Genomic DNA, 17,415 nt, shown 5'->3' on the forward strand with positions numbered 1-17,415 from the left:
ACACTCCACACCAACACACTCCACATCAACACACTCCACACCAACACACTCCACACCAACACACTCCACTCCAACACACTCCACACCAACACATTTCACTCCAACACATTTCACTCCAACACACTCCACACCAACACACTCCACATCAACACACTCCACATCAACACACTCTACTCCAACACACTCCACACAAACACACTCCACATCAACACAACACACTCCACACCAACACACTCCACACAAACACACTCCACACTAACACACTCCACACTAACACACTCCACTTCAACACACTCCACACCAACACACTCCACGCCAACACACTCTACGCCAACACACTCCACACAAACACACTCCACACAAACACACTTCACACTAACACACTCCACTCCACAAAACTCCACACCAACATACACTGCACCAACACACTCCACACAAACACACAACACACTCCACACTAACACACAACACCAACACACTCCACACAAACACACTCACCATACCAACACACTCTACACTAACACACTACACACAAACAAACACCAACACACTCCACATTAACACACTCCACACAAACACACACAACACCAATGCACTCCAGCAAATTCTACACGCCTGCACTCCACTCCAACACACTCCACATCAACACACTCCACATCAACACACTCTACTGCAACACACTCCACACCAACACATACCGTCAAATCCCAACAGCCTGTAAAAAGTATATTTTATTATTGACTTCATCACTGATTTCTGAGATCTGCTGATAGATGAAGGTGTGTCATTCTAATAGGGCTGAAGTGCTGCATTTGAATTATCTGGGTCTGTAAGGGCCCTGTACCTGTAAGGGTTCAGTCCACACCGCTGGTCACCAGCAGGGGGCCAAGGCGTTGTAGTAGGTTCAGTGGGTTGCTGGTTCAAACCTGGCTTCCTGCACACCAAGCAAAACCCATCCAGTTGTCCTTGTCCCCTGTTCACCTTTCTAATGATCCATTTCTCAGTTTATTTATTTCTCCCCGTTTAAAATAAATCAATAAACCAGGAGTTCTGCTCTTGGGTCCACCAACCCCCCATCCCATAACAGTACCGGTACCCACTGGTCATCTAACGACTCCTGCAGCTGCAAACGAAGCTCAGTGCACGGTCAGACTGCAGGAGGAGGATCTGCGGTCAGAAGGATTAGAGACTCCCAATTCAGAGGTCAACTCACACACACACACAGATCAGCCCATAGGTGTGTTTGTGGGGGTTTGATATCTGATTCCTCCACCAATCATACTCTGCCCACTGTGCTGAGCAGCTATAAACCCAGTGTGTGTGAGGGTGTGTGTGAGGGTGTGTGTGTGCTGGTCATTTTTGGTCAATCATCAGAACAGGACAGAAGATGAAGACATTCCTCTCTCTCTTGCTGCTGTCGGCTCTTATAGGCCTGTGCATGTGCACAGGTGAGTGTGTGAGTTTGTGTGTGTGTATTTAAATCAATTTACTTTTAAGTAACTGTGTGTGTGTATGTGTGTGTGTGTGTGTGTGTGTGTGCGCTGCAGGTGCTGATTCAGACACCAAGTCTGTAAGTGTGGGAAACTCTCCCAGTGAGGAAGGTAAGACTGACTCTGACTGTGGTGTAGCTGTGGTGTAACAGATGTAGCTGTGGTGTAACAGATGTAGCTGTGGAGTAACAGATGTAGCTGTGGTGTAACAGATGTAGCTGTGGAGTAACAGATGTAGCTGTGGAGTAACAGATGTAGCTGTGGTGTAACAGATGTAGCTGTGGAGTAACAGATGTAGCTGTGGTGTAACAGGTGTAGCTGTGGAGTAACATATGTAGCTGTGGTGTAACAGATGTAGCTGTGGAGTAACAGATGTAGCTGTGGTGTAACTGAAATTTTACTCAGATGATACTGTTAGTGTAACTGGGAAGTGTGTTGTACAGCTTGGCAGCATCAGCTCACTCACTGTTCACCCTCTATTCTCTCACTGTTCACCTTCTGTCCTCTCACTGTTCACCCTCTATTCTCTCACTATTCACCTTCTGTCCTCTCACTATTCACCTTCTGTCCTCTCACTGTTCACCCTCTATTCTCTCACTATTTACCCTCTGTCCTTTCACTGTTCACCTTCTGTCCTCTCACTGTTCACCCTCTATTCTCTCACTATTCACCTTCTGTCCTCTCACTATTCACCTTCTGTCCTCTCACTGTTCACCCTCTATTCTCTCACTGTTCACCTTCTGTCCTCTCACTATTCACCTTCTGTCCTCTCACTGTTCACCCTCTATTCTCTCACTATTTACCCTCTGTCCTTTCACTGTTCACCTTCTGTCCTCTCACTGTTCACCCTCTATTCTCTCACTATTTACCTTCTGTCCTCTCACTGTTCACCCTCTATTCTCTCACTGTTCACCCTCTATTCTCTCACTGTTCACCCTCTATTCTCTCACTATTCACCTTCTGTCCTCTCACTGTTCACCCTCTATTCTCTCACTATTTACCCTCTGTCCTTTCACTGTTCACCTTCTGTCCTCTCACTGTTCACCCTCTATTCTCTCACTATTCACCTTCTGTCCTCTCACTGTTCACCCTCTATTCTCTCACTATTTACCCTCTGTCCTTTCACTGTTCACCTTCTGTCCTCTCACTGTTCACCCTCTATTCTCTCACTATTCACCTTCTGTCCTCTCACTGTTCACCTTCTGTCCTCTCACTGTTCACCCTCTATTCTCTCACTATTTACCCTCTGTCCTTTCACTGTTCACCTTCTGTCCTCTCACTGTTCACCCTCTATTCTCTCACTATTTACCCTCTGTCCTTTCACTGTTCACCTTCTGTCCTCTCACTGTTCACCCTCTATTCTCTCACTATTCACCTTCTGTCCTCTCACTGTTCACCCTCTATTCTCTCACTATTTACCCTCTGTCCTTTCACTGTTCACCTTCTGTCCTCTCACTGTTCACCCTCTATTCTCTCACTGTTCACCCTCTATTCTCTCACTATTTACCCTCTGTCCTTTCACTGTTCACCTTCTGTCCTCTCACTGTTCACTCATCACAACACTATTAACAGCCTGTTTGTGTGTGGGTGTGTGTGTGTCTGTTATAGGTGTGTTTGTGAAGCGAGACCTGGCCTCTGTTGTGGTGCGGCAGAAACGAGCTGGACCTGCTGACCTAACACAGGTCCAGTTAGAGAGGTATACACACACACACACACACACACACACACACACACACACACTATCTTACTCTAACTCTCTCCCTCTCTTAGTCTGCGGGAGGTGTGTGAGTTGAACCTGGCGTGTGAGCACATGATGGACACGGACGGAATCATCGCAGCCTACACCGCCTACTATGGACCAATCCCCTTCTAGCCTGACTCCTCCTCAGCCAATTACTGCCACTTAGACCCACCAAGAGTGGACGAGGAATCAGGACAATTAGTGTTAGAGTAGATCATTAAAGACTGGGAGAGACTGAATTAATATTATTATTAGTGACATCAGTGATATTAATATTAGTGCAGTGTTGTGATGGGTCAGAGAGGAAGAGGAGGAGGAGGGAGAGGATGAAGAGGAGGAGGAGGTGTGAAGGCTGTGTTGATATGTTGAATTGTACTGTAGCAGAAATAAAGCTGAAATACCCAAACAACCCCCGCCCCCCGCTCTCCTTATTAACTGCTCTCTACTGGACTGGAAAGAATACATATAACACCTCTTTCATTAACACACTGCTGGGGTTTACAGCGTGAGATGCTAGGCTAACACTGGTAACAAGTACTGGGCTTAGACTGTCACCAATCTCAATGTGTGTGAAGGTCATATGCCACCATAAGTGGAGGTACAGCCCTACACTGTACATGGTTACACTGTACTGTGTGACACAGCATTGCCAATAGAATAGGACTCTCTGGAGCAGATCAACATCCTGACCCTATTGGCTCCATGCTGCCTAATGCCAGGCGTGGGCTAGAGGGGTATAAAGCCCCCCATCATTGAGGAGCTGTGGAGCAGTGGAAGAACCTGACTTTCTCGATGATCTCACCCTCAGGGCTGAATGCAATCATGTATAATTACACCTGTATAATTACACTGCAGTGTACTGACTTCATCTTGTATAAGGGTTATGAAATAGGAAAATAGGGCTGAAAAATGTGAAGAAAAGGCTTGGAAGCACCGGCGGTTTGAAGGGGTTTAGAGGTTAAAAAAGCATGAAGTAGCTACAGAGATCCGAGTGAATCCATTCTGATAAGAGGGTCTTTATAAATAAAAGATGTGAGTAGAAAACAGCACTGTAGGAAAACACCCTGTTACTGAGCGAAGAGATATTACACAGATCAGTAATATGAATTATAATACTTGTAATTCATATTAAAATAATGTTGATACTATTTTAATATAAGAACGTTTAACACTGAAACAACAATACTAATATTTGAACTCAGGAAGAGTTCAGAAATCAATATTTGGAGGAATAACCCTGATTTCTTTCCCACTGCTTTTGGGTGAGCTGATGCCAATCCTGGTGCAAAAATCCAAGCAGTTCAGCTTTGTCTGATGGCTTGTGACCATCCAGCTTCCTCTTGATTACACTCCAGAGATTTTCAGTGGGGTTCAGGTCAGGAGATTGGGTTCTGATCCTAGCCATGACAGGGTCTTGATCTGGTGGTCCTTTATCCACACCTTGATTGACCTAGCTGTGTGTCATGGAGCATTGTCCTGCTGATAAAACCAGTCCTCAGAGTTAAGGAACACTGCCAGAGCAGAAGGATCAGGTTTTCCGTATTTCAGTATCTTGTGTGAGACTTGATTAATGCGTCCTTCGCAAAGACAAATCTGCCCGATTCCAGCCTGGCTGAAGCTTCCCCAGATCATCACAGATCCTCCACCAAATTTCACAGTCACAGACACTGTGGCTTGTACACCTCTCCAGGTCTCCGTCTAACCATCAGATGACCAGGTGTTGCGCAAAGCTGAAAATTGGCCCTTACTCCAGTCCTCTATGGCCCAATCCCTATGGTCTTTGGCAAACCTCAGCCTGGCTCTTTCTTGCTTCTCATTGATGAAGGGCTTTTTTCTGGCTTTAAATGACCTGAGTCCTGCCTCTAGGAGCCTGTTTCAAACTGCTCTTGACGTGCACCTCACCCCAATGTCTGCTGCTTCACCTTGCTGTAATGGATTTTAAGGATGGAAGCAATATGACATCCCTCTGCCAGTAAAGCCAGAACCGAGCCCTTCTTTTTCTACTTTTCCTCCTTAAATAAGATTTGGTTCAGGTGATCACCTCTTCACAACCACATTAATTAGAATGAGGCGTATGTTCCAGAGCTGTATATGGAGCACATCAACTCTTTTCTCTGCTGAGGAGGAAGCGTGAAAAAGAGAGACGAGAGGCAACTCGACAGGCTGGTCAGACGTGCTGGTCAGACGTGCTGGGTCAGACGTGCTGGGTCAGATGTTCTGCTCAGACGTGCTGGGTCAGATGTTCTGGTCAGACGTGCTGGGTCAGTGGTTGGTGTGGAACTGGACTCTGTGGTTCAGGTGGCAGAGAGGAGGACACTGCGTACACTGCTCTCCATCATGGACGATGATGCTCACCCACTGCTCTCCATCATTATGGACTACAGGAGCTGAGTTCAGTGGCAGGCTGCTGTCACAGAGCTGCTCTATAGACTCAGGAGATCCTCAGACTCTTCAGCTCCTCCCAGTGGAGCCGGGAGAGGGAGGAGGAGGGTGGAGGAGGGTGGAGGAGGACTGAGTCTCTTATGTTTAATCAGAGGTTTAATCTGCACTGTTTACACTTTACTGTCCATCCTGTACATCTGCACTCCTCACACTCCTCACACTCTACTTTACTGTAATCCAGCATCTGCACTTATTTATTCAGTCCTGTCATCTGTCTGCTGATACCTCCCCCTGCTCCTCCCCCTGCTCATCCCCCCACTCCTCCCTCCGCTCCTCCCCCTGCTCCTCCCTCCGCTCCTCCCCCTGCTCCTCCCCCCACTCCTCCCTCCGCTCCTCCCCCTGCTCCTCCCCCTGCTCATCCCCCCACTCCTCCCTCCGCTCCTCCCCCTGCTCCTCCCCCCGCTCCTCCCTCCGCTCCTCCCCCTGCTCCTCCCCCCACTCCTCCCTCCGCTCCTCCCCCCGCTCCTCCCTCCGCTCCTCCCTCCGCTCCTCCCCCCGCTCCTCCCTCCGCTCCTCCCTCTGCTCCTCCCCCCGCTCCTCCCTCCTGTCCTCATTCTTTACTGCACCGCCTTTCATCTCCGGCTGCTTTAAATACAGATACAGATATATAAATCATTTTTCACATTTATTCTATTTATTGTTATTATTATTGTTTACTGTGCTGTATTGTGTAACTGCTACTGGCTGCTAAACTTCCTTCAGGATCTATAAATTAAGTATCTGTCTATCTATAAAACCACACCCACCCACACCCACTACCGATGGAGGGGGTGTAGAGGACGGTGGCGTTCGCTAGAGGGCGCCGCTTCGTCTCGGTGTGTTTTTTTCCACCTCAGAAGAAGAACGCGGGAAGTAAATATGGCGGCTCGCGCACATCGCGCTAACGCTAATGCTATCGATTAAACTGATCAGAAATAAAAAGATCAATAAAGATCCAGATCTCCTCACTGCTCCGATCAGAAGACCCGCAGGCTGCCGCGAGAGGAGCTACCTTCGTCCAGCGGCGCGGTGTGGATCTCCGGTAGAGATTTAACTGACGGACTGAGCGGCTAACGGTGAGCATAACCACCGACACCCATAGAGACCCCGTTCATCCTCATCATCCTCATCATCATCATCATCATCATTAATAATAATAACAATAACCGACATTAGAGATTCTGGTGGTAAGTCTGATGTGATTATAAGGGTTTACACACAGCTCCACCTTAAGTGCTGCTGCGGGATCTGCTGTGTTTAAGGTGGAGCTGTAGTGCTGCTGCGGGATCTGCTGTGTTTAAGGTGGAGCTGTAGTGCTGCTGCGGGATCTGCTGTGTTTAAGGTGGAGCTGTAGTGCTGCTGCGGGATCTGCTGTGTTTAAGGTGGAGCTGTAGTGCTGCTGCGGGGTCTGCTGTGTTTAAGGTGGAGCTGTAGTGCTGCTGCGGGGTCTGCTGTGTTTAAGGTGGAGCTGTAGTGCTGCTGCGGGGTCTGCTGTGTTTAAGGTGGAGCTGTAGTGCTGCTGCGGGGTCTGCTGTGTTTAAGGTGGAGCTGTAGTGCTGCTGCGGGGTCTGCTGTGTTTAAGGTGGAGCTGTAGTGCTGCTGCGGGGTCTGCTGTGTTTAAGGTGGAGCTGTAGTGCTGCTGCGGGGTCTGCTGTGTTTAAGGTGGAGCTGTAGTGCTGCTGCGGGGTCTGCTGTGTTTAAGGTGGAGCTGTAGTGCTGCTGCGGGATCTGCTGTGTTTAAGGTGGAGCTGTAGTGCTGCTGCGGGATCTGCTGTTTCTCAGTGAACCTCAGACTCAGATCAGGCCTTCAGTCATAGATCCATCGTTAAATTAGCGAACGTGTCCAGATACTTTCACCTCAGTCCTTCAGGAAAAGCCTGAATTGCTTTATTTGCACATGTTATTAAAAGGAAACAGGAGAGTGTGTGAAGAGTGATGGTGTGTGTTGTTTGCAGGTGAGCAGTCATGGGTCGCAGGTCCACCTCGTCCACCAAGAGTGGGAAATTTATGAACCCCACAGATCAGGCCCGTAAGTCTCCCAACACACACACACACACACACACACGCACACCCAGTGGCACAGCCAGTGATTTTGGGCCCCATGAAAAGACTGCACTGAGCCCTACTGGCCCTGGCTCCTCCAACACTGATGATCTTATTTCTGATGGTTCGGGTTCGAACAGAACCGGTTCCCTCTGGTCTTCTGCAGGTGGACTTCTACCACAGGACTGTGATATGAGGACCATTTTATTTCAAGTACTTTTAGTCTAACCCCTCCCCCATACAGCGCCCCTACACACACTACCCTCACACTCCGTTCATCACTCCGTTCAAACTGTGTGTGTGTGTGTGTGTGTGTGTGTTTTCTTTAGGAAAGGAGGCCAGGAAGAGGGAGCTGAAGAAGGTAACCACAGCTCTTTCGGGATTGAACAGAAGTTTATACAGTTTGTGTACTGCAGCAGATTTACTGTGTGTGTGTGTGTGTGTGTGTGTGTGTGTGTGTGTTCTAGAACAAGAAGCAGAGAATGATGGTGAGAGCAGCTGTGCTGAAGATGAAGGATCCCAGACAAATCATCAGAGACATGGAGAAACTTGATGAAATGGGTAAAAGCTGTCTGTCTGTGTTCATTTAGCTCAGTGTGAACTTTTAAACTGAAGATTTACAATAATTCGATTCATTTTCCTTATTCTCTGTGTCTCTCTCTGTGTCTCTCTCTGTGTCTCTCTCTGTGTCTCTCTCTGTGTCTCTGGTAGAGTTTAACCCGGTGCAGCAGCCTCTGCTGAACGATAAGGTTTTGAGAGATAAGAGGAAGAAACTCCGTGAGACGTTTGAGAGGATCGTTCGTCTCTATGAGCGGGAAAATCCTGACACGTATAAAGAACTTCGTAAACTGGAGCTGGATTATGAGACCAAACGTGGACAGCTCTCTCTCTACTTCGACTCTGTGAAGGTGTGTGTCGGTACAGGTCTGCGCTGAAGAGAAGCTTCTGTATTTCCCGTTAAAGGTCTAACTTGTCAGACACGGGTCTGCTGGGGTCCTGAGTTTACGTTGGGTTGGGGGACGGCAGTGCCAACAGTCTGTGTGTTTGTATTTTCCTCCAGAATGCAGAGTCTGTGGAAGTGGACAGTATCCCACTGCCGGAGATGCCCCATGCTCCGTCCAGCGTTCTGATTCAAGACATTCCACTGCCTGGGGCTCAGCCACCATCCATCCTGAAGAAGAGCTCAGCCTTTAGGTAAGTAACCTTTATCCTGCTAAATTAATCCAGATCATGTCCTCCAAATCTACCAGTTTTGTGTTTGAGATGGTGGTGACTGGAACCATGTTTTGGTCTCCATGACTACAACACAGATCTAGCCCATCTGAGTTTTATATGGAATGATGATGATGATGATGATGAAGGTAAAATAGTGGAGAATCTCCACTAATCCAGTTTTCTTTAGGGACTACTTTCTGTAGCTGCACTACACCCTGCAGCATGTATCCCTCCACCATTTTAATGATCTGGTTCTAAAAGCAGGTTCTAGAGCCGAACTCTTCTCAGAACTCTGGTAGAACAGTGTCTCAGGCATCAGCCAGCGTCTTCATCACCATTAGGTGAAGAACTTTCTGTGAGGAGCTTTTATTAGAGCGTCTGCTTCCCTTCATCTCCACTGTAGAACCACAGCTCTGCCTGGGGGAGCTTATCTAGAACCTCCACTGTAGAACAGCTCTGACTAGGGGAAGCTTATCTAGAACCAGGTGTTTTACACCAAACCCCCCAAAAACCCCCACTCTGACTGAGTCTGATCATCTGAACTATTTAACTATGTAGAAAATTCCCCTTTAAATAATCTACATTAAATTACACTGCCTTTATTTTTCAGGGTCAATTAAACTGTGTGTGTGTGTGTGTGTGTGTGTGAATCCACTATTGCAGTAAAGGGACTGCATTGTCGTCGGCAGCTGTTGCTGGGGTTCCCCGGTTACCGCCTGGACGCAAACCCCCTGGACCACCACCAGGTCCTCCACCACCTCAAGTACTGCAGCTGTATGGCAACCGCAGAGCAGGTACTCACACATACACACACCTTTAATACCACAGCTGAATGTGTGTAATCACACCAACAATAACCCTGCATTCACTCGCACTGATACACTTATCTGCCTAACGTGTGTGTGTGTGTGTGTGTGTGTGTGTGTGTTCAGAAGTGGAGGCAGATCCTGAGCTGATGGACACAGCAGAGCGAGAGAGTGACAGTGGCTCAGACCTGGGAGAAGAGGAGAGCGAATCAGAGAGTGAGGGAGAGAGAGACGATCCCTTGGAGAAACGAACCCCAGGAGATCGACATGAAGAGAGAGAGGAGGAGCGAGAGAGAGGTGAGGAACTTTGGGGGGGGGGGGTAACAACTTCTCCACTCCACTGCTGCACTAACCAGCGCACTTCTCCACTACTGCACTCCTTACCACTTTGACACTCGGGTTAAACTTTGTTAATAAAATGATAATCAGACACTGGAGCAGGAAAACACAACAAACCATGTTACTGAAGACTTGCTCTCATTTACATATACTGGGAAGATCTTTATTAGTTCTTATCATTGTTCTTATTTATTTAACTTATTTAGTGTCTTATTATTATTATTATTATTATTATTAATAATGATAATAAATAATATTAATATTCAAGTTGGAGTTGCTTTAATTATGTTAATGGCTTTGTTAGGCCGGACTGTACGCTTTGCTGATATTCCCCAGCCCACAAAGAGGAAGAAGAAGAGAGTTGTGAAGAAGACAAAGGCCATCACTCCTCTACAGGCGATGATGCTGCGGATGGCAGGTATACACACATGCACGCACACCCACCCACACACAGTTCCCACCCGAGTCTGAGCAGAACTCCATTCAGAACACAGTCTGATCAACTACATAAACAGTATAAACAAACAGCTGTTTTAGCAATATGGTAGATAATCAATATGTGATCAATGTGATCAATATGTTATTAAATCAATACGTGATCAATGTGTGCTATCCTGCAGTTCTTCACGTCCTGATTTATTGGTTTGTTGGGTTATATGGGTAACCAGTTGCATGCTGATTGTGCTTGTGTGTGTTTTAGGCCAGTCTGTGCCGGAGGAAGAAGAAGAGGAGGAAGAGGAGGAGTACACGGACAGTGAGCAGTCGGATGAGGAAGAGGCTGGCCCCCCTGGAGACGCTCAGGCTTCACATGCTCTGCCCAGACCTCCCCCTCCGTCAGTACCAATCGGAACACAGCAGCCACCCCCCCACATGCAAGCGCCACCAATCACAGGCCCTCCTCCTTTAGGACCACCTCCGGCTCCTCCAATGAGGCCGCCAGGTCCTCCCACGGGACCGCCGCCAGGACCACCTCCCGGTGAGTGACTGCAGCAGGCGAAGAGTGTGTGTGTGTGTGTGTGTGTGTGTGTGTGTGTGTAAGAGAGAGAGAGAGAAAGTTGTTGGTCAGTGTGACTAACCTGGTTAAATAAAGGAAAAATGTAAAAAATAAATGCATTTTCTCAGGTGCGCCCCCGTTCCTGAGGCCCCCTGGTATCCCAGGTGCTCTGAGAGGGCCAATGCCCCGAATGCTGCCACCTGGACCCCCACCTGGCCGCCCTCCGGGACCCCCACCCGGCCCTCCACCTGGCATGCCCCCAGGACCCCCTCCCAGAGGACCCCCTCCCAGGCTGCCACCCCCTGCACCACCAGGTATATACTTATACACACTGATCGTATTACTGTACTACTGAGGACTTCCTGCTGTCACGGTTGTTGTGTTCAGCAAACCCTCCACTGAACAACTTCTCCCCTTATTCCCACGCTTCATTTAAGGTGTGTCTGTTTCTCAGAGCATTTGTTTTTGTCTAACTCTGCTCGGTTTTGCTCTGTGCAGGTATTCCTCCTCCTCCGCCGCGCTCAGTTCCACCCCGCTTGGCCCCGCCCCTCTCTATGTTCCCACCCCCTCTGAACCCCAGTGTGCTCAGTGCTCCCCCAAGCATTGTTTCCCGCCAGAAATCACCCGCCTCCTCTGCCGAGACCTCCCACACCACTACCCCTGTCCTGCCCCCTCCTTCTCTCCCCATCTCCATCCGCCCTTCCACCCTGCAGGTGCCCCCTCCCCCAGGTACCGCCCCCACTCCCCCCAATCCTGCAGGCCATGCCCATACCATTGAAAAGCGAGCCAACATCACAAGTGTCCCCACCCATGCAGGGGCTGGTCAGTCAGGCGGTGCCACAATTTCGGCAAAGCCTCAGATCATCGCCCCGAAAGCAGAGGTGACTCGTTTCGTCCCCACGGCGCTGCGAGTCCGCAGAGACCGCGCCGGCCAGCAGGGAGTGGCACCAGACAAAGGGGGCAGGAGGGAGGAGGAGAGGGTGGGTCAGGCTCAGAAAACCACTGCCTCCACAGCTCCTGCTCAACCCGGTGCAAGCTCAGCCCCCCCCAGCATGAAGACCAAGGACCAGGTTTACGAGGCGTTCATGAGGGAGATGGAGGGGCTGCTGTGAGCTGGAGGGGGAGGGGTTAAAGTGAGGGCGTGGTCAGCGCTCCAGTCAGGAGCAGAGAAAGGTCTGCATTTAATGTTCAGTTCTGCTGTTGGGTCTGGAACTCTCCTCCAGGCCTTAGTTTTATATTTGGAGTTTAATTGACAGTTTTATGTGAGTAGATTGAGGAGCTGGATCTGTTTGTGTCTCTGAATAAACACTCGAACCCTTAAACTGTTCTGACTCCGTCTCTTTGTGCTGGAAGGGTTTCCGGGGCTGTCGTTTTTATCCTGGAATTCTGCAGATTACGGTGTCTTTGTGCCAGTCAGGAAACCTCTGAACGTCCGACCGTGGCGGGGTGGGGTGGAGACTAACCGGATCGTTGGGAATCTGGATCAGTGGAGTGTCCTGCAAATCAGGACTTCTTTTTTTCAGAATCAGAGCTTTACTCCGAATGTACCAACTACTGCGCCTTGTTCCTCTGGGCCAGTCCTGTTCTAACAGTGGACGCTACCCCGTAATTTCCTGCAGCCCGGGCGTTGATGAGCACACTGCTACTGCGAGTCTGGATGATTTCATGGTCATAGGGGTTTTTTCTCTGGGGTTGGACCACAGGAGATGAAAGTAGATCCTGTAAAGTTCCGACGGGTTATGAAGATTTTATGAGGAGGGGTGGGCAGATCCATCCAATTATTAATAGTATTGACATTTAGGTTGGTATTGGGGTCCGGTCTATTCTAGCATTGTGGGATCTGTGTAGTTCTGTGTTCGGCACGTTGCTCTCGTTTCAGCAGAAAGTGGACCTGCGATACCAAATGTTGCGGTTTCGCACAGGATCACTGCTGAGAGCGTCTGGTCTACAATAAGACATGAGGCTTAAAGGATCGGTCTGTCTGTCTGTCTGTCTGTCTGTCCTCTTGAATGAAGGGGGTTCGGGTATCTGGTTGCAGGAGGAAGTTTTCCGCTGCTGTAAAACAGTGCGGCGTCATTTCCAGCACTCTGATTGGTCCTTCGAGCCTACAACCTATCTGTACTACATTTCCCAGAAGGCGATGAACTCTCAGTTTCCGGTCCTGCGCAATTAGTTGGTATTTGGTGCACGCTGTAGGAAACATGGCGGAGGAGCAGAAAAACGAGGCAGAAACAAAAACTGAACAAGAAGAAAAAGATCCAGCCGAGAAGATCCGCAGCTTCAGAGACCTGGTAACAGAGGAGCGACTGCAGTGTGTGTGTGTGTGTGTGTGTGTGTGTGTGTGTGTGTGTGTGTGTGCGCGCGCGCGCGCGCGCTGTAGGGGGGTTAGTGTGAATGTTGAGTGTATGAGCGGTTTGGTTTCTGTTGGATTTCTGTTCCACCTTAAATTTGTCCGGATCAGAACCGCTGCCCCACGTGTGTGTGTGTGTGTGTGTGTGTGTGTTGAAGGGTGTAACAGAGGTGCTGTGTGAGGCGTGTGAGCAGCTGGGCTGGAAGCAGCCAACTAAGATCCAGATAGAGGCGGTTCCGGTGGCTCTAGAAGGTGAGAACCAGTCCTGCAGTCTCACTGTCTCTTTCTCTGTCTCACTCTCTTTCTCACTGTCTCTTTCTCTGTCTCTTTCTCTGTCTCACTGTCTCTTTCTCTGTCTCACTGTCTCTTTCTCTGTCTCTTTCTCTGTCTCACTGTCTCTTTCTCTGTCTCACTGTCTCTTTCTCTGTCTCACTGTCTCTTTCTCTGTCTCACTCTCTTTCTCACTGTCTCTTTCTCTGTCTCACTCTCTTTCTCACTGTCTCTTTCTCTGTCTCACTGTCTCTTTCTCTGTCTCACTGTCTCTTTCTCTGTCTCACTGTCTCTTTCTCTGTCTCACTCTCTTTCTCACTGTCTCTTTCTCTGTCTCACTCTCTTTCTCACTGTCTCTTTCTCTGTCTCACTCTCTGTCTCACTTTCTCTGTCTCACTGTCTCTTTCTCTGTCTCACTGTCTCTTTCTCTGTCTCACTGTCTCTTTCTCTGTCTCTTTCTCTGTCTCACTGTCTCTTTCTCTGTCTCACTGTCTCTTTCTCACTGTCTCTTTCTCTGTCTCACTGTCTCTTTCTCACTGTCTCTTTCTCACTGTCTCTGTCTCACTGTCTCTGTCTCTCTGTGTGTGTGTCTGTCTGTGTGTGTGTCTGTCTGTGTGTGTGTCTGTCTCTGTGTGTGTGTCTGTGTCTGTCTCACTGTCTCTCTCTGTGTGTCTGTCTCTGTGTCTGTCTCACTGTCTCTCTCTGTGTGTCTGTCTCACTGTCTCTCTGCACAGGTCGAGATGTGATTGGGTTGGCTGAGACGGGCTCAGGTAAGACGGGTGCGTTTGCCCTGCCCATCCTGCAGACCCTGCTGTCTCACCCGCAGCGCCTGCACACACTCGTCCTCACACCCACCCGCGAGCTCGCTTTCCAGATCGCTGAGCAGTTTGAGGCATTGGGCTCCAGCATTGGTGTTAAAACAGGTACATATTCTCTCTCTCTCTCTCTCTCGTTAGGGATGATCCAGGTTCAGTAGAGTTTTCTACCTGATGCAGTTTTTGATCGTGTGTCTGAACCTCTGATCTTCATGTACCTGTAAACACCTGAACCTCAGTAATGAAGAATGTTGATAAATGATTGTGTGTGTGTGTGTGTGTGTGTGTGTGTGTGTGTGTGACAGCTGTGATTGTAGGTGGGATTGATATGATGTCACAGGCACTGGTTCTTGCAAAGAAGCCCCACGTAGTGATCGGTGAGTGACTGACGTTGTAATCGAGGATGAGGATGAGGAAGAGTTGCTTTACCTCTCTCTCTCTCTCTTTCTCTCTCTCTCTCTCAGCGACTCCGGGCAGGCTGATCGATCACCTGGAGAACACTAAGGGTTTTAATCTGAGAGCTCTGAAGTTCTTGGTGATGGACGAAGCCGACAGAATTCTGAACATGGATTTTGAATCGGAGGTAAACCCTGATTCTGCAGAGCTTTCTCCACAGTCAGCACAATACCGCTTCTCAGAATGATTAACCCCTTTTTAACAGACATCTTTAGTACTTAGGAGAGAACCATCTGCTGTTCTGATCCGAGTCCAGCCTCTGACAGCGTTCCTGAGGAATCTCAGCTCATTCCTCATGGGCTGTGTCCACCAATCCACTAATATTGTTGGGTTTGCATTTGCATATTGTTGGATGATTGCAACTGTATAAAAAGACCATAATAACTCACTCTCTCTCTCTCTCTCTCTCTCTCTCTCTCTCTCAGGTGGATAAGATATTGAAGGTTATTCCCAGAGACAGACACACATTCCTCTTTTCTGCTACAATGACTAAAAAGGTACCAAACAGCCTAAACACACACACTCGCTTACACCGGAATCATTTTAAGTTGCATGTTATCTTAAACTAAAGTGTGTGTGTCCAGGTTCAAAAGTTACAGAGAGCTGCTCTGAAGGATCCAGTAAAATGTGCTGTTTCCACCAAATACGCCACAGTGGACAAACTGCAGCAGTACTACATCTTCATCCCTGCCAAGTACAAGGTGAGACATAACACACACACCAGGCAGTATGCAGTATGGCTGGGCTATATGTTTAAATATTGATCCTGATAGGCCTGCAGATAAACCTCAGCTCTGCTGCTCAGATCCTCTCTCAGCACTAATTACTCTCAGCTCATCAGTCTTCTTTAAGCATCATAGAAACGTACTGTCCACCAACACTGACCACCATCTGCTACACACCGCCACACTGACCAGCTCTACTCAGGATCCACACCCTCTATGTCTCAATGTAGGGCATGATTTTGCAGTTTCCCTGCTGTAGGTCTCTCGCTCCCCCTCTCTCTCTCTTTCTCTCTCATTGGTCATACCAATAAAGCCGACCTTCTGTCAGACAATGTTGCCGAAGCAAACAAAGCTGAACATAATCTATTGAAATAAATCAATTAATCAATACAACTGATGTCAAACTAAAATTAATTATTAATAATAAATAAGATCATTAAAGACTATAAAATAATAGGAAGGTGAAAAAAGTATTTCTATTTTTATTTACAGTAGTTTTAAAGGTGGGTGTGGTTTAGTGTGGTGTGGGTGGAGTATCAGTGATGAGTGTTCTATAGGCTGCATGTTGCTGCCTATAGCTGTTTTCCCTTCACCTAAGAAATGTGAAGTTTTTCAAATTCAGTCAGATTTCCCAGATTTGGGTGAATGTTCTTCAGGGTTTGGGTGAAGTTTTCTCTGATCATGTTGAAATTTGGGCAGTGAAGGAGGAAGTCTAGCTCTGTCTGGCCTAACCCTAGTGTTGGCAACGAATTTCCTTATCGATTCGTTGTTGCATGATGTATGTGTTACTCGCCTTGTCATATCCGCTTACGTCACCTGCGGAGCTTCATCTCCGCTGGAAAAAATAAGTAAATAAGAGCGTGTTGAACAGAGTGAGCCGGAGCGGCGGCGTAATCTTCACAATAAGTTTAACATCTAGAAGTAAATGCATTCTAAAAAATGACAGATTAATCGTTTATTAAAATAATCGTTAGTTGCAGCCCTAATCTGGTCGGTTGGGTTGGTGGGGTCTGGTTGGTTCAGTTCATAGTTGAGATTTAGTGAGTCGTGGTGTTCTTTTTCTCAAAAAGTTCACTCTCTCTCTCTCTCTCTCTCTCTCTCTCTCTCAGGATTGTTATTTGGTGTCGATTCTGAATGATTTGGCAGGAAACTCGTTTATGATCTTCTGCAGTACCTGTAATAACGCTCAGCGGGTGGCGCTGTTACTGCGCAACCTTGGCATCACCGCCATCCCTCTACATGGCCAGATGAGCCAGGTAACACAAACACACTTATATATATATATATATATATATATATATATATATATATATATATATATATATTATTTTTTTTTTTTTTTTTTTTTTTTTTTTTTTTTTTAAATAAACCCCACAGTAAACACCTGTGTGTGTGTGTGTGTGTGTGTGTGTGTAGAATAAGCGTCTGGGAGCTTTAAATAAGTTTAAGGCGAAGTCACGCTCTGTCCTGCTGGCGACTGATGTTGCGTCCCGAGGGCTGGACATTCCTCATGTGGACTGTGTGATCAACTTCGATATTCCTACACACTCCAAGGTAACATCTCACACACTCACTTCACTCTCACAGACGCTCACACATACACTCCAGTCTCTATCTCACACACACACACTTCACTCTGTCTCACTCCCGCGCTCAGTTCTGATCTGTCTTTCTGTTTTAGGACTACATTCACAGAGTCGGCAGAACCGCTAGAGCCGGACGCTCCGGGAAGTCCATCACTTTCGTAACA

At 48.0% G+C, this 17,415-nt stretch overlaps 3 protein-coding genes across 4 annotated transcripts in view; all 3 read left to right on the forward strand.

Annotated features, from left to right (window-relative positions):
- Positions 1–1,387: 1,387 nt before the first annotated feature.
- Positions 1,388–3,568, forward strand: bglap (bone gamma-carboxyglutamate (gla) protein). Its single transcript, XM_072674484.1, has 4 exons — positions 1,388–1,448; positions 1,548–1,601; positions 3,099–3,186; positions 3,261–3,568. Exons 1-4 carry the CDS (start codon positions 1,388–1,390, stop codon positions 3,361–3,363), a joined length of 306 nt encoding a protein of 101 aa, XP_072530585.1. The 3' UTR covers positions 3,364–3,568.
- Positions 3,569–6,511: 2,943 nt separating this feature from the next.
- wbp11 (WW domain binding protein 11) lies at positions 6,512–12,371 on the forward strand. Its single transcript, XM_072674485.1, has 12 exons — positions 6,512–6,728; positions 7,608–7,681; positions 8,025–8,056; positions 8,163–8,256; positions 8,407–8,603; positions 8,756–8,889; positions 9,574–9,704; positions 9,843–10,013; positions 10,360–10,473; positions 10,756–11,031; positions 11,178–11,363; positions 11,548–12,371. The coding sequence occupies exons 2-12, from the start codon at positions 7,618–7,620 to the stop codon at positions 12,159–12,161; spliced, it is 2,013 nt and encodes a 670-aa protein (XP_072530586.1). The 5' UTR covers positions 6,512–6,728; positions 7,608–7,617; the 3' UTR covers positions 12,162–12,371.
- A 743-nt stretch (positions 12,372–13,114) lies between these two features.
- Positions 13,115–17,415, forward strand: part of ddx47 (DEAD (Asp-Glu-Ala-Asp) box polypeptide 47) — a 5,366-nt gene continuing 1,065 nt past the window's right edge. The window contains exons 1-10 of one of the 2 annotated variants that reach the window (XM_072675042.1): positions 13,115–13,340; positions 13,558–13,651; positions 14,404–14,592; positions 14,802–14,861; positions 14,949–15,067; positions 15,366–15,437; positions 15,525–15,641; positions 16,775–16,921; positions 17,082–17,219; positions 17,347–17,415. The exon at positions 17,347–17,415 is cut by the window's right edge and continues 2 nt beyond it. In XM_072675042.1, coding sequence (XP_072531143.1) covers positions 13,251–13,340; positions 13,558–13,651; positions 14,404–14,592; positions 14,802–14,861; positions 14,949–15,067; positions 15,366–15,437; positions 15,525–15,641; positions 16,775–16,921; positions 17,082–17,219; positions 17,347–17,415 — 1,095 coding nt within the window. In that variant the 5' untranslated portion in view covers positions 13,115–13,250. Of the gene's footprint in view, positions 13,341–13,557; positions 13,652–14,403; positions 14,593–14,789; positions 14,862–14,948; positions 15,068–15,365; positions 15,438–15,524; positions 15,642–16,774; positions 16,922–17,081; positions 17,220–17,346 lie in introns of both variants that reach the window. The other variant, XM_072675041.1, reaches the window with a different exon arrangement.

This window comes from Salminus brasiliensis, chromosome 3, assembly GCF_030463535.1.
Source record: "Salminus brasiliensis chromosome 3, fSalBra1.hap2, whole genome shotgun sequence".
Lineage (NCBI taxonomy): Eukaryota > Metazoa > Chordata > Actinopteri > Characiformes > Bryconidae > Salminus > Salminus brasiliensis.

Excerpts from the sequence above, each read along its gene's own strand:
- bglap (XM_072674484.1), top strand. The coding sequence starts at position 1,388 with ATGAAGACATTCCTCTCTCTCTTGCTGCTGTCGGCTCTTATAGGCCTG. Across the intron at positions 1,602-3,098 it reads AAACTCTCCCAGTGAGGAAG|GTGTGTTTGTGAAGCGAGAC; the intron begins GTAAGACTGACT and ends TGTCTGTTATAG. Across the intron at positions 3,187-3,260 it reads ACACAGGTCCAGTTAGAGAG|TCTGCGGGAGGTGTGTGAGT; the intron begins GTATACACACAC and ends TCCCTCTCTTAG.
- wbp11 (XM_072674485.1), top strand. The coding sequence starts at position 7,618 with ATGGGTCGCAGGTCCACCTCGTCCACCAAGAGTGGGAAATTTATGAAC. Across the intron at positions 9,705-9,842 it reads GTATGGCAACCGCAGAGCAG|AAGTGGAGGCAGATCCTGAG; the intron begins GTACTCACACAT and ends GTGTGTGTTCAG. Across the intron at positions 11,032-11,177 it reads GCCGCCAGGACCACCTCCCG|GTGCGCCCCCGTTCCTGAGG; the intron begins GTGAGTGACTGC and ends GCATTTTCTCAG.